We start from the raw sequence: 12,965 nt of genomic DNA, 5'->3' as shown, positions 1-12,965 counted from the left end.
TAAGATAGAAAGATTTTCTTTATTAATGACCCCAACCGTATTTCTTTAGATACAGGAGTTTTGAACTCAAATACTTAGGAGAAAACGAGTTAGGATTGCATTATCCTTCAACTCATTACCAGTAACATATTGCAAAGCGAAACAGCTTGGAAAAGAGGGTAGGAGAAAAGGGAAGTGAGGGAGGGAAGATAAAGAAAAGGAATTAAGTTGATCAAGTGGAATTCTTTTTTTTTTTTTTTTTTTAAATTCTTGGGAACTATGAAGTCTTTGCAAGCACAGCTCGTTTCTGCAGATTATTTTCCAAACGTGTACAAAATGGAACCAAAACGGAGAATCCCTTAAGAACCTGAAGAGGTGCAACATTAAAAGCTACGATTATCCAGTAGCAAGTGTTCCAGACTTCAGTTGCCAGCCGCTTCCTCCTCTTATTCCCAAGATTAGCGGGATGAAAACGTCTTCCCCCTTCAAAAGGAGAGATAAGTGCGAAGGTCAGTTTCTGGCTGCCCTTTCCTCCACCCCACACTCCTAGACTAGATGGGATCCCAAAGAAACACCAAATGAAAGGTGGAAAGGGCTAGATTCCTTAAGCAGAGGCACTGGAACCACAGGACATGGGCTAAAATCTGGCTTTCACAGAACGGTTTCACCAGCTCTTCCTTCCTATTGGATACTTCGGATGCCCAGGAATATCAGTGTTAAGCCCATAAGGACATTCAATGTACCAAGTTAGATAGAAGAATCACTTGTCCATAATTTCTGGATGGCCTAGATGTACCTGAATTTCTGACTAGGCTCAACCATTGTCTTGGTACTACCTCATCTGTCAGCTCCTCCTACATAGCGTATACCTCTCAGGGTTCCCAGATAGCAGTTCCTTCATCTCTCACCATGAAGGCAGGTGGCTGGTTCAAAGCAATCCTCAGAACTTCCAAGGCTAAAGGTATTTCTGCTATCACGTGGTGACTCCTCCTCTGGCTTATACAACACCCGCCTGGTTCGAGGCTCCTGAATTGTGGTGTCCTGTTCCACCCAATACTTCTCCAGACGGGCTAGGTGGTCCTCAAGGACAGAGCCTCTAACTGGTACCTAACAGCATCTGGGAAAGCAGCCTGGAAGCTAGAGCTGAGAACTATGGGAAATCAGGGCAAAAACACGGGCTCTACATTTTCCCTGCCTTGGATGTATCACTCATTCCAAAATGAAGCTACACCTTATTATCCTTCTCTCCAAATGAAAAGCTCATGAGTGTTCAATTCTGGGCAGCCCATCGAGAGTTCCTGGCTTCTGCCCACAGCTGAGTCACTTAACTCCTACCCACCATTAGTAACATAATCTGGTTTTCAGGGTGGATGTAGCTGTTTGTCTCCTGCTTCTCCTTTCTGGGGCCCAACTCTGCCAAAGAGAAGCTGCAGCACAGAAGAAGGCAAAGTTGCTCTTTCTAAGTCCCAGAGAGGAGACTTATATACAGTCTGTTCATTTCAAGGATTCATCCTTTCCTGGGTCTCTCACCAGGACAGGAAGCTATCCCTGCCCGCTACACAACTGCACTCACTGGGCAGGGACTCCCAAGACTGCCTGCTGGCTGTGGAATCGGGCAGCAGCTGCCTGAAAGGCCTTCCTCCTGGATGCACAAGCAGCTACCAGTGCCAAAGGTGATGCTGGCAGCCCCGAGACTATTATGATGCCCAGCCTTCCGGTCCAGTTATCACAGGCTGCCAGGTCAGGCTTCCCTCTCACTGTACCTTGCTGCCAGTTTACCTCTTGGCCTCTACTCAACTGCCTGTCTACTGGGCCCTGAAAGCAGCATGAAATTCGCTGCCTCACACTCCAGGTCACCAAACAAGTACCTGATGAGAAAAGCACTCCTGCGTAGAGCAAGCAGGGAAAGGGGAAAATGCAGACACCAGGATGGAGACCGGGTTCTGGAGGAGCAGCAAGAGCACATCCTCTCACCTGCCCACCCACCTTGTTGGTTACTTTGCCCATTTAAGGATCTGCCCAAGAAGCTGCAGAAAAGAAACGATGCTGCTATTTCATTGCATGGCATTTGGACACTCTTCTCTGAACTGCTACAGAGACAGGCCTTTACCTAAAGAAGTTGGGGTGACTTAAACTGCTTTTTTTCTTTTTTTTTTGAGACTGAGTTTCGCTCTTGTTGCCCAGGCTGGAGTGCAATGGTGCGATCTCAGTCGCCGCAACCTCTGCCTCCTGGGTTCAAGCGATTCTCCTGCCTCAGCCTCCAGAGTAGCTGGGATTACAGGCATGCACCACCATGCCCAGCTAATTTTGTATTTTTAGTAGAGATGGGGTTTCTCCGTGTTGGTCAGGCTGGTCTCCAACTCCTGACCTCAGGTAATCCGCCCGCCTCGGCCTCCCAAAGTGCTGGGATTACAAGGGTGAGCCACCACACCCTGCCTTAAACTGCATTTTGAGAATGTCTGAAAACCCTCACCTACTGCTCAGGTCCTTGGATCTCTTTCTCATCCTTTCAAATGGCAGCAGAAACTAACTTGGTAGAAGAGCCCTCAAATGCGAGAGAGAGAGTGTAAAGCCCTAGGCATACCACACCCACTAAAACTTTGCCTCAAGAGTACTGAGTGCTGGGCCAGGTGCGGTGGCTGATGTCTGTTATTCCAACACTTTGGGAGGCTGAAGTGGGAGGATCACTTGAGTCCAGGAGTTCGAGACCAGCCTGCACAACATGGTGAAATCCTGTCTCCACAAAAATTAAAAAATTAGCCAGCTGTGATGGTGCACGCCTGTGGTCCCAGCTACTTGGGGGGCTGAGGTGGGAGGATTGCTTGAGCCCAGGAGGTTGAGCCTGCAGTGAGGCAAGATTGCACCACTGCACTCCAGGCTGGGGATCACAGAGTACTGGGCTAGGCACGGTGGCTCACGCTTGTAATCCCAACACTTTGGGAAGCTGAAGTGGGCGGATCACGAGGTCAGGAGTTCAAGACCAGCCTGGCCAAAATGGTGAAACCCTGACTCTACTAAAAATACAAATAAATTAGCCAGGCTTAGTGGCGCAAGCCTGTAGTCCCAGCTGCTGTGGAGGCTGAGGCAAGAGAATTTGCTTGAATCCAGGAGGCAGAGGTTGTAGTAAGCTAAGATTGTGCCTCTGCACTCCAGCCTGTGCTCCAAGAGCGAAACTCCATCTCAAAAAACAAACAACAAAACAAACACCAACAGTACTGGGGTGCTGGCAAATACACTGGCTGTTAGGGAGGCTTATGATCTCAAGACTTTTAGTTCAACTGGTACAAAACACAGCAGATGGGAGGCCGAGGTGGGCGGATTGACTGAGATCACGAGTTTGAGACCAGCCCAGGCAACATGGTGAAACCCCATCTCCACTAAAATACAAAAAATTAGCTGGGCGTGGCGGCGTGCACCTGTAGTCCCAGCTACCTGGGAGGTGGAGGTTACAGTGAGCTGAGATTGCACCACTACACTCCAGCCTGGGCGACAGAATGAGACTCTGTCTCCCCCAACTCCCCCAACCAAAAAAACAACAAACAAAACAAAAAAACAGCAGATGAACACTATTACCTTATCTTAAGGACAGGATTGCCTGAATTTCATCAGAAGAAGAACCAAGGTCTGGACTACACTACAGCCTGGGCGACAGAATGAGACTTTGTCTCCCCCAGCTCCCCCCACCAAACAAACAAACAAACAAACAAAACCAAAAAACAGCAGATGAACACTATTACTGTATCTTAAGGACAGGATTGCCTGAATTTCATCAGAAGAAGAACCAAGGTCTGGACTACACTCCAGCCTGGGTGACAGAATGAGACTCTGTCTCCCCCAACTACCCCCACCAAACAAACGAACAAAACAAAAAAACAGCAGATGAACACCATTACTGTATCTTAAGGACAGGATTGCCTGAATTTCATCAGAAGAACCAAGGTCTGGCACCTTTCACAGAGATGGAACTCTCTAGGCTCTAGGCCATGCTCGCCTTTCCTGCATGCAGAGCCACACCCCTATTTAGGGCTCTCCTCAAAAAAAAAAAAAAAAAAATTTTTTTTTTTTTTTGAGACGAAGTCTCACTGTTGCTCAGGCTGGCGTGCAGTGGCACAATCTCAGCTCATTGCAACCTCTGTCTCCTGGGCTCAAGCAATTCTCTGCCTCAGCCTCCCGAGTAGCTGGGATTACAGGCGCCTGCCACCACAACCGGCTAATTTTTTTTGTATTTTTAGTAAAGATGTGGTTTCACCATCTTGGCCAGGCTAGGCCTGAACTCCTGACCTCGTGATCCACCTGCCTCAGCCTCCCAAAGTGCTGGAATTACAGGCGTGAGCCACTGTGCCCATCAGGGCTCTCCTCAATTCTATCCTCAATAAAGAGAACTTTCCTCTGCATGCAAACTTCCCGCTGAGAGTGCACCAGGGAAAGAACGCTTAGTGGGCGGTGTCAGGACTATTTACCCAATTAAAGGTCCCTAAGCAACTTCTTCCATCTCTCCAGAAAGAACACCAGAAGCACAAGACTGACCTCGTAACTCAGGCCCAAAAACAACAGTCTCTTGGTAAACTTTGTTTATTTCCTAGCTGCCATTCTCAGAGTTCACAAAGATATGGAAACAAGGAAACCCATCTGGGCCTATACAGCACTGAAAACCTGGAATCCCACCTTTGTTTTATCTACTTAGCCCTGCTGGCCTCACATGTAGCCAGTGCCCAGACACATGGAGGACCAGGCCACCAGCACCCACTGCTTCCTTCTCAGTGACTCAGGAGAGGAAGGTGGTCCTGCTGGAGTGCTGCCTAACTTACGTGATTGTTTTCATTTCTTTTTTCTCAGCATCTGGGCGTGCGCGGTTCAGCACCTTGAGGAAGTCAGATGTTTTTGCCCGCATACGTGTGTGAATATAGGCCTGGGAACAAACATAACAGGTACTGAAGCACAGTCACGGTCTAGAAAGACAGCTTTGCTTTCATCAGAGGCGTTTGGGAACATACACCCTGGGACTGACCCAGGCCCTGCAGCAAAGCAGGAAGGTGAGCAATTCTGGAAACAAATATTCATGTCTGCTACGGGGAGGGGTGGGGGACAGTGGCTTGATGAAGAAAGACCATGGTTTCTTGAAGCCTCTAGAATTATCTACGTAAGAGTGAATATCCACAGCCTAGACTAACAGAATGACTTTTTGTCATGAGTTCTGGTGGAGGAAAAGACCCAGAGCATAGCGGCTGAGATGCTGGCACCCCCCTCACCTTAGAGCACTTGATGTGGTAGTGCAGGTAGTCCCGGAATGTGTGGATCAGGTTGATGGTGTTGTCTCGAGCGCTGGCATTGGTGTGACGAGGGAACAGCACTGAAGGTGGAAGACACAAGGCGTTAGGACCCAACACGAATGCCAAAGGGTGGGGAAGAACAACAGCCTAGTGAACTTCACTCCCTCTCTGCTGAAGTACCCTCCACTTGTGTCAATATTACCAGGCTTTGTCAGGGTTTTTTCTTGACATGGAAGGATAAACAGCATGGCCAGGAAAGGTGTCAATGAGCGTGAATGGAGGAGCCCATGATGAAAAACAGGGCTTGACTCTAGGCCTTCATTCTAGTCCTGGATTCTGCAGCTGTGCATTTTGAAATCTATTCCCTGTCTGCCACACATGTACTAGCTCCTGCCTGTGCAGCTGGGCACACTCCAGGATCACACTCCAGGATTACACTAACTGGCTATAACAGTATACCTTAAGGAATCAGGATTAGGAAATGCAGCTGCCTGTCTTAGGTCCTTGGTGCTGAAATAGAGTAAACCTTCCCAGAAAATAGATGCCAGAGAATTTCCCATATTCTCACTGTGAAAACAGACAATAAGGTATAAGGACCTGAACCCTCATGATAGGCCAGGCAAGAGGAGCTGCTCTGACTGGGCCTGACTGAAGTCCAACCCTGTGGCACCAGCCACCTAAAGACCTGTGTGAGGCCGGGGGCGGTGGCTCACGCCTGTAATCCCAGCACTTTGGGAGGCTGAGGTGGGCGGATCATCTGAGATCAGGAGTTCGAGACCAGCCTGGGCAACATGGTGAAACTCCATCTCTACTAAAAATATAAAAATTAGCCACATGTGATGGCATGTGCCTGTATAATCTCAGCTACTTGGGAGGCTATGACTCTAAGTCTGCCATAATTTTATATACCACACGAGAAAAATGCTGCCAATTAAACTATGACATGCCATGAATTGTAAGACGCACCCCAGCTTCAAAGATAAAAACTTGAAAAAAATGGTATAGCTGGCTGGGCGCGGTGGCACATGCCTGTAATCCCAGCACTTTGGGAGACTGAAGTGGGTGGATCGCTTGAGGCCAGGAGTTGAGATCAGCCTGGCCAATAGGGAAACCCTATTTTGTTTTGTTTTGTTTTTGAGACGGAGTATTGCTCTGTCGCACAGGCTGGAGTGCAGTGGTGTGATCTCGGCTCATTGCAAGCTCCGCCTCCCAGGTTCACGCCATTCTCCTGTCTCAGCCTCCCAAGTAGCTGGGACTACAGGTGCCTGCCACCACGCCTGGCTAAGTTTTTGTATTTTTAGTAGAGACGGGGTTTCACTGTGTTAGCCAGGATGGTCTCGATCTCCTGATCTCGTGATCTGCCCGCCTTGGCCTCCCAAAGTGCTGGGATTACTGGCGTGAGCCACCACACCCGGCCGGAAACCCCGTTTCTACTAAAAATACAAACGTTAGCTGGGTGTGGTGGCATGCGCCTGTAGTCCCAGCTACTCGGGAAGCTGAGGCACGAGAATTGTTTGAGCCTGGGAAGCGGAGGTTGCAGTGAGCCGAGATCACACCACTGCACTCCAGTCTGGGTGACAGAGAGAAAGAAAAAAGAAAAAAGTGTATTGTTTAGATTTAATGAAATTTGGTAAATCAACAGATTCATCACCAATAAACAGGCTCACCTTTACCACTGAGGTGAATTAAATTACATTTCACAAAGGAGACATTCCAGTGGCATCGGGTGCAGTGTGAATGAGCTGTTAATTCCAAACCGTAAGCTATCCTAATCAGCCAGTGCATGAGGCTGGAGCAACTGAAGGAAGACCTGAATTTACTCCATGGAAAAGTGGAGTAAGTGGACCATGGCTGGAGCTTGGGCTTAATAAGCAAAAAACCAAGAATTGCCAAATGACAGAGAACCACCATCTAGCTGCTTAGGTGGTTTCTCTTCTTAACTCCTTTTTCTGATAAGACAGGGTCTCACTCTGTCACCCAGGCTGGAGTGTAGTGGTGCCATCACAGCTCACTGCAGCCTCGACCTCCTGGGTTCAAGTGATCCTCCCACCTCAGCCTCTCAAGTAGCTATGACTATAGTCATGCAACATCATGTCTAGCTATCTTTTTTTTTTTGAGACAGTCTCCCAGGCTGTAGCACAGTAGGACGATCTCAGCTTGCTGCAACCTCCACCTCCCAGGTTTACGCAATTCTCATGCCTCACCTGGTCAAGTAGCTGGGACTATAGGCACATGCCACCATGTCCAACTAATTTTTTTATTTTTAGTAGAGATGTGGTTCACCATGTTGGCCAGGTTGGTCTTGAACTCCCGACCTCAAGTGATCTGCTCGCCTTGGCCTCCCAAAGTGCTGCGATTACAGGCGTGAGCTGCTGTGCCTGGCCCCTGGCTTTTTGTAGAGATGAGGTTGCGCCATGCTATCCAGGCTGGTCCCAAACTCTTGGACTCAAGCGACACAACAACCTCGGGCTCCCAGAGTGCTGGGATTACAGGCATGAGCCACTGTGCCTGGCCTATCCTTAACTTTTTTTCTTTTTGAGACAAGGTCTCACTCTGTCATCCAGGCTGGAGTGCAATGGTGTGATCTTGGCTCACTGAAACCTCTGCCTCCTGGGTTCAAGGGATTCTTGTGCCTCAGCCTCCCGACTAGCTGGGATTACAGGCACATGCCACCACGCCCAGCTAATTTTTTTTTGTGTTTTTTTTTTTTTTGGTAGAGACGGAGTTTCACCATGTTGGCCGGGCTGGTCTCGAACTCCTGACCTCAGGTGATCTGCCCACAGTGTTAGGATTATAGGCGTGAGACGCTGTACCCAGACTCCTTAACTCTTTTTTTTTTTTTTGGAGACTGAGTCTTGCTCTGTTGCCAGGATGGAGTGCAGTGGTGCGATCTCAGCTCACTGCAACCTCCGCCTCCCCGGTTCAAGCAATTCTCCTGCCTTAGCCTCCCAAGTAGCTGGGACTACAGGCGTGTGCCATCATGCCCAGCTAATTTTTTTTTTTGTATTTTAGTAGAGACAGAGTTTCACCATGTTGGCCAGGATGGTCTCGATCTCCTGACCTTGTGATTCGCCTGCCTTGGCTTCCCAAAGTGCTGGGATTACAGCCGTGAGCCACCATGCCTGGCCAAAACTGTACTTGTACTCCTTCAAGCTGGAATCAAACCAGTGACCTAAGGACATCTCCTACTGAGGAAGTAGCTACAGTCCTCCACTCTACCAGCTGAGCTATCGAAGGGACCTTAACTCTTGATATCAGAATTCAGTCTTATTTTTAAGATTTAAGAAAAACGGGGAAAAAAATAAAGGAAATGATTACTGTACAAAAATAGCACATGGCATGCTCTGTGATTAATACCCTGTGACATCCCTCCTTTAGTCACAGCAATGGCAACAGGAACAACTTGGTACGCCTGCTTTTGCCTACCTTAAAATGTTAACCAAGGTTCTGTGCAGATTTAGGTATTCTGTGTGAACTCATTAAAGCGGCATGCAAGCAGCAAGTGCACCCTGCTCACCAAAGGTGATGTAGCCAATGTTGTCACCCACAGCGGCGTCCGTGTCTTTCAGCTCCAGAGGAGGTTCCCTGTGGCTAAAGAGGACCTGTGGGGCTGTGTGGCTGGCTCTGCGTCCTTCTTTGAACTCCTGCCAAGACAAAGCAAAAGCAACCAGAAGAGAAGTGGGTGTAAGATGAGTGGCAACTCAAGCTATGGGGTTTGTTCTATGCGGTGTGACCTTTGTAGCCCTCCAGAGCAGCAGGAGGTTACAAATAAACTACACCAAACCTGAAATATTACAAGTGCTAGCAGCTGCCACTGCACTTCAGATTCAAAAGGAAGAGACTTCAAAGTAATAAGTCAGATCTTCAAAACGTGATGAAAAGTAGTGATAATCCTTTTCCCTTGGACCAACATAGGTGATAAACTACCATACTTTTTCTAGGCTCTGGGACTTTGCATGAGTCTTTTTTCACTGAGGATCCTGTTGCTATTTAGAATTCATCAATAAAATCTTTAGAGCAAACTTAAGCTCTTCTTGGGGACAGAAGACAATGGAATGAAAGAAGCTGAGCTGTCTTGGTGCTCATAAAGGAAGCCCTTCCTTCTATGTTTCAATCTCCAAACCTGAAGCTTCTATAGTCCATGTATTCCTATGTAAATAGACAAGTAATACAAGACTTCCTTCTCTCAGCCATATCTGCAAGAACAGAAGTAGATTTTCTAGCAATGCCAGTAAAACTGGATGATCCAAATTCATCAAGCGGGCCTTCGACGATGATAGATAGCAGGAGGATGCAGCCAAGGACTCTCCAAGGTCTCTTGTTTTAGGAGTTCTGAAGGCATGGTTACAGTCATGTGGCCTGCAGTGCCCTTCTACTGCTGCTCCAATACCACCTCCTAACACCATCTCCAACAAACCCAGGCAGGTACTGCTCTCTTGCTGGAGCTGCCATGTCTTTTCTACAAACCTCTACTATGACATTTTACTATTCATTAATGCATCTGGCCCCCCTAACACGTTATGAGTTCAAATCAAAGATCCTGCTTAATTTATCTTTGTAATTTATTCCTCTGTCCTTCAAAGAGGCTATGCAGCATATGCCTTGCTGAGAGAATGCAAGTGCTTCTATCCGAGCTGGTTTAGTATCATCACACTGTACAGGAATAGGCAAGGGCTGTTTTCAGTTGCAGGCAGGAAGAATACACACTGATGAGCAAACCCTCTCAGCAATTAGTGGCAAAGGAAAGATGATGGCTGAGGAGCCGCAATGTCTAGCCTGGGACCTCATCTATTTCACAAACTGCCTCTCGTGCTAACACTACCAAGCTTTAAGTAGGAAAAGAAATGACCATAAGCTGGGTTAGATTAGTCCCCTTTTGAACAGATTTTCTGCCCGAAAGGAAAAATATCTGCAAAGGAAGGGAAGGAGTCAAGATTATCTCAAATGGAAATTTCTAGAGCAAAGCTTCTACAATCACCCTTCTCTAGAAAACATTTTTTATTCTACAAAGGGGTTAAGAAGCTTTTTAACTCCTACTGGTTTTACTTTTCAGTCCTAAAGAATTAAACAGAACAGATATGTAACTGCTGGCATTTTCTTGTGTTTATTAAGTATCTCTAAGGCTCCAATTCACAGGTACATGTGGTATTCACAATGAGATGGGGTATTTATAAACCAGTGGTGACTTATTAGCACTCATTAGTTCTGTATATGGAAAATAATATATTTAAGACTCGGTCAACAATCTGTTTCTGGTTTGGGCCTACTCTTTCTTTCTTTTTTGAGACAGGGCTTCACTCTATCACCCAGGCTGGAGTACAGAGGCGCGATCCTGGCTCACTGCAACCTCCACCTCCCGGGTTCAAGCAATTTTCATGTCTCGGCCTCACGAGTAGCTGAGATTACAGGCGTGTGCCACCATCCCCGGCTAATTTTTGGCTGGACTATTCTTTAGATTATCTGACGTCTTTGCTTCTCCTCGGTTCTCTCTCCCAAATAAAACTTTAAAACAAACACACCCAAACAGTCCTCCATCTTCACTGGCATCTTTGTTACATGTAATTCAGCAATATTGTCTTTTTACTCTCCTGGCTAGGACGTCTTTTGAGCATCAGACTATTTCTCTCTTCCAAACTACTATTTATCATAGGAAGTTCAGAATAAATTCAAATATATACAAGGAATTTAGCATACAATAAAGGTAGCATCTTAAATCAGGGGTGTAAACATGGAAATAATTGCTACTGGAACCACTGGATAGCCATTTAGAAAAAAAAAAAAGATTATTCTTTCATACCATATACCAAGAGGAGGTCTCAACAAATAAAAAATCATGTATAAAATATGTAACTGTAAAAATACCCAGAAAATAACAGGTAAATTTCCTTAAAACCTTGGAGTAGGGAAGGGTTTTCTACCCCTTTACTCAAAATCTGGACGCCATAAAAGGCAAGAATGATTAATGTGATTATGCAAAAACAAACTTCCACATGGGGGAAAAAACCCCACAAACCAAGGTCCAATGACAAACGGGAGAAAATATTTCAACTCTTAATCACAGATGAAAGGCTACTCTCCCTAGTATATAAAGAAATTGAGAAGCTCAATAACCCCACAGAACAATGGGTAAAGGCATAAAGAGACACTTCGTAAGAAAATCAAATGGTCTACAATGTAAGAAAAGATGTTCTGACCTCATTCATAAGTGAAGAGAGACATCACTTTTAACCTATCAGATCAGGAGAAACCCAAAAGCTGACAACATACTCTGGGAAAACAGACACTTCTATCCATCACTGGTGGATGATAAAATGCTACTACTCTGATGGAGAAGAGTTTGGCAATATCTACCAAAATTACTGAACTTGGACTCAGTGTTCCCAGTTCAGGAAAATATCCTACAGACACAACCACACATGCAAACAGGCAGAAACGGCCTTTAAAATAATGTCTTTACAACTGCCTAAGAGGCAGATGCTTGTGTCTTTGTCCCTGAACATACAGAAACCGGTGGTTTCCACTTAACTCTTCCTGGTTATTTAGTACTAACTTGGCTTTAAAATCTTATAATATGAAAAGAATTCTAGTTCACCATAAGCTAATCTCCAAAAGCATGATTACTGGTCCTACTGCTTTTCATGGAATAAGCGTTGAAATGATGGCTTCTATCAGACATTCTCCAGTACTCAGCTGATCAACGCCCATACCACTAACAGTAAGACATCCATGAGAGTGGAGGAATAAACTTCCTGTCTTTTTCTGAGAGGGGAAAAGCATCCCTCAGAGTCTGCTTGCCAAATGACAAAAGCAAGACTTGAATTCTGATCAGGCTGGATGTGCATGCTGGAAGGGAAAGGCCACAAAGGCTGGCAACTAGTAGACTAGTGACCATGAGGAACTTCAAACAGTGTTCCCAGGGTACAACTCTCTGTGCCAGGTGACCCTCATTCTTTTTCCTAGAAATTTACAATTCCAGGCCTAGGAAAAAGTTCTATTTATTTTTTGGGAAAATCCAGCAAAAGTCCAGTTTTTGATGGTCATTTCCAACAAATTACCTCAGCCTCTGCATTTGGAAAGGGTGGCAGGGCAGATGACTTCCTGAGTCTAGCACTGCACAAGGCCAGTTACTATCTAGAGATCCTGTTAGTGCCAAAATGCAGAAGAGGCTTTGTCTTCCCTTTTAGGTAAGTGACCTACCACAGGTACCCTGAAGGAGGCATTTAAATTCATATGCCAAAAAATAATACACAAAATTCTCCTAAGGAACAAATCTCCAGTACACTCTCCAAGATCAGATCTGTTTAAAGTATAGAAATAAGTTGTTTCCTGGGATAAAATGGAGTAAGATTGGTAAAAAACCAGCCAAATCTAAATACATACTTCAGAGTTTAACAGTTAGTTTGTGACTCTGGATTTAGCCCAATTTCTGAGGTACTGCATTTAATTCCCCTGTCAATTTTGCATAAAAACACATGAAATGCCTATCTAGAGGCTTATTTTAGGACCCAAGAGATATGTGTATGTTTTTATATTCTTTCATCAAGTTCAGCACTAGCAAATGCTGAAGTGTCAATATTCCAATTTTTCTGTATAAGGACTCCCAAACTAGAGTTTCTGATTAATTAGCCAAAACACAAAAGCCACTAGGGATGGAGCAATTGAGAATATCACTTTTGAAGATTTCCCTAGCCACTTAGAAGGCTACGCAAGGTATCT

General features: G+C 45.8%; 1 protein-coding gene across 2 annotated transcripts in view; it reads right to left on the bottom strand.

Moving 5' to 3' along the window:
* ARPC2 (actin related protein 2/3 complex subunit 2) overlaps positions 1-12,965 on the bottom strand; it is a 37,302-nt gene continuing 24,337 nt past the window's right edge. Inside the window, exons 8-12 of one of the 2 annotated variants that reach the window (XM_025404018.1) lie at positions 8,767-8,893; positions 5,229-5,329; positions 4,788-4,888; positions 1,319-1,406; positions 1-462 (exon numbers count right to left, since the gene is read on the bottom strand). In XM_025404018.1, the coding sequence (XP_025259803.1) occupies positions 376-462; positions 1,319-1,406; positions 4,788-4,888; positions 5,229-5,329; positions 8,767-8,893 (504 nt within the window). In that variant the 3' untranslated portion in view covers positions 1-375. The remainder of the gene's footprint in view (positions 463-1,318; positions 1,407-4,787; positions 4,889-5,228; positions 5,330-8,766; positions 8,894-12,965) is intronic. The other variant, XM_025404019.1, reaches the window with a different exon arrangement.

Source organism: Theropithecus gelada, chromosome 12 (genome assembly GCF_003255815.1).
Source record: "Theropithecus gelada isolate Dixy chromosome 12, Tgel_1.0, whole genome shotgun sequence".
NCBI lineage: Eukaryota > Metazoa > Chordata > Mammalia > Primates > Cercopithecidae > Theropithecus > Theropithecus gelada.
The sequence above is the reverse complement of the archived record's forward strand: the minus strand, read 5'-3'. Positions and strand labels throughout refer to the sequence as shown.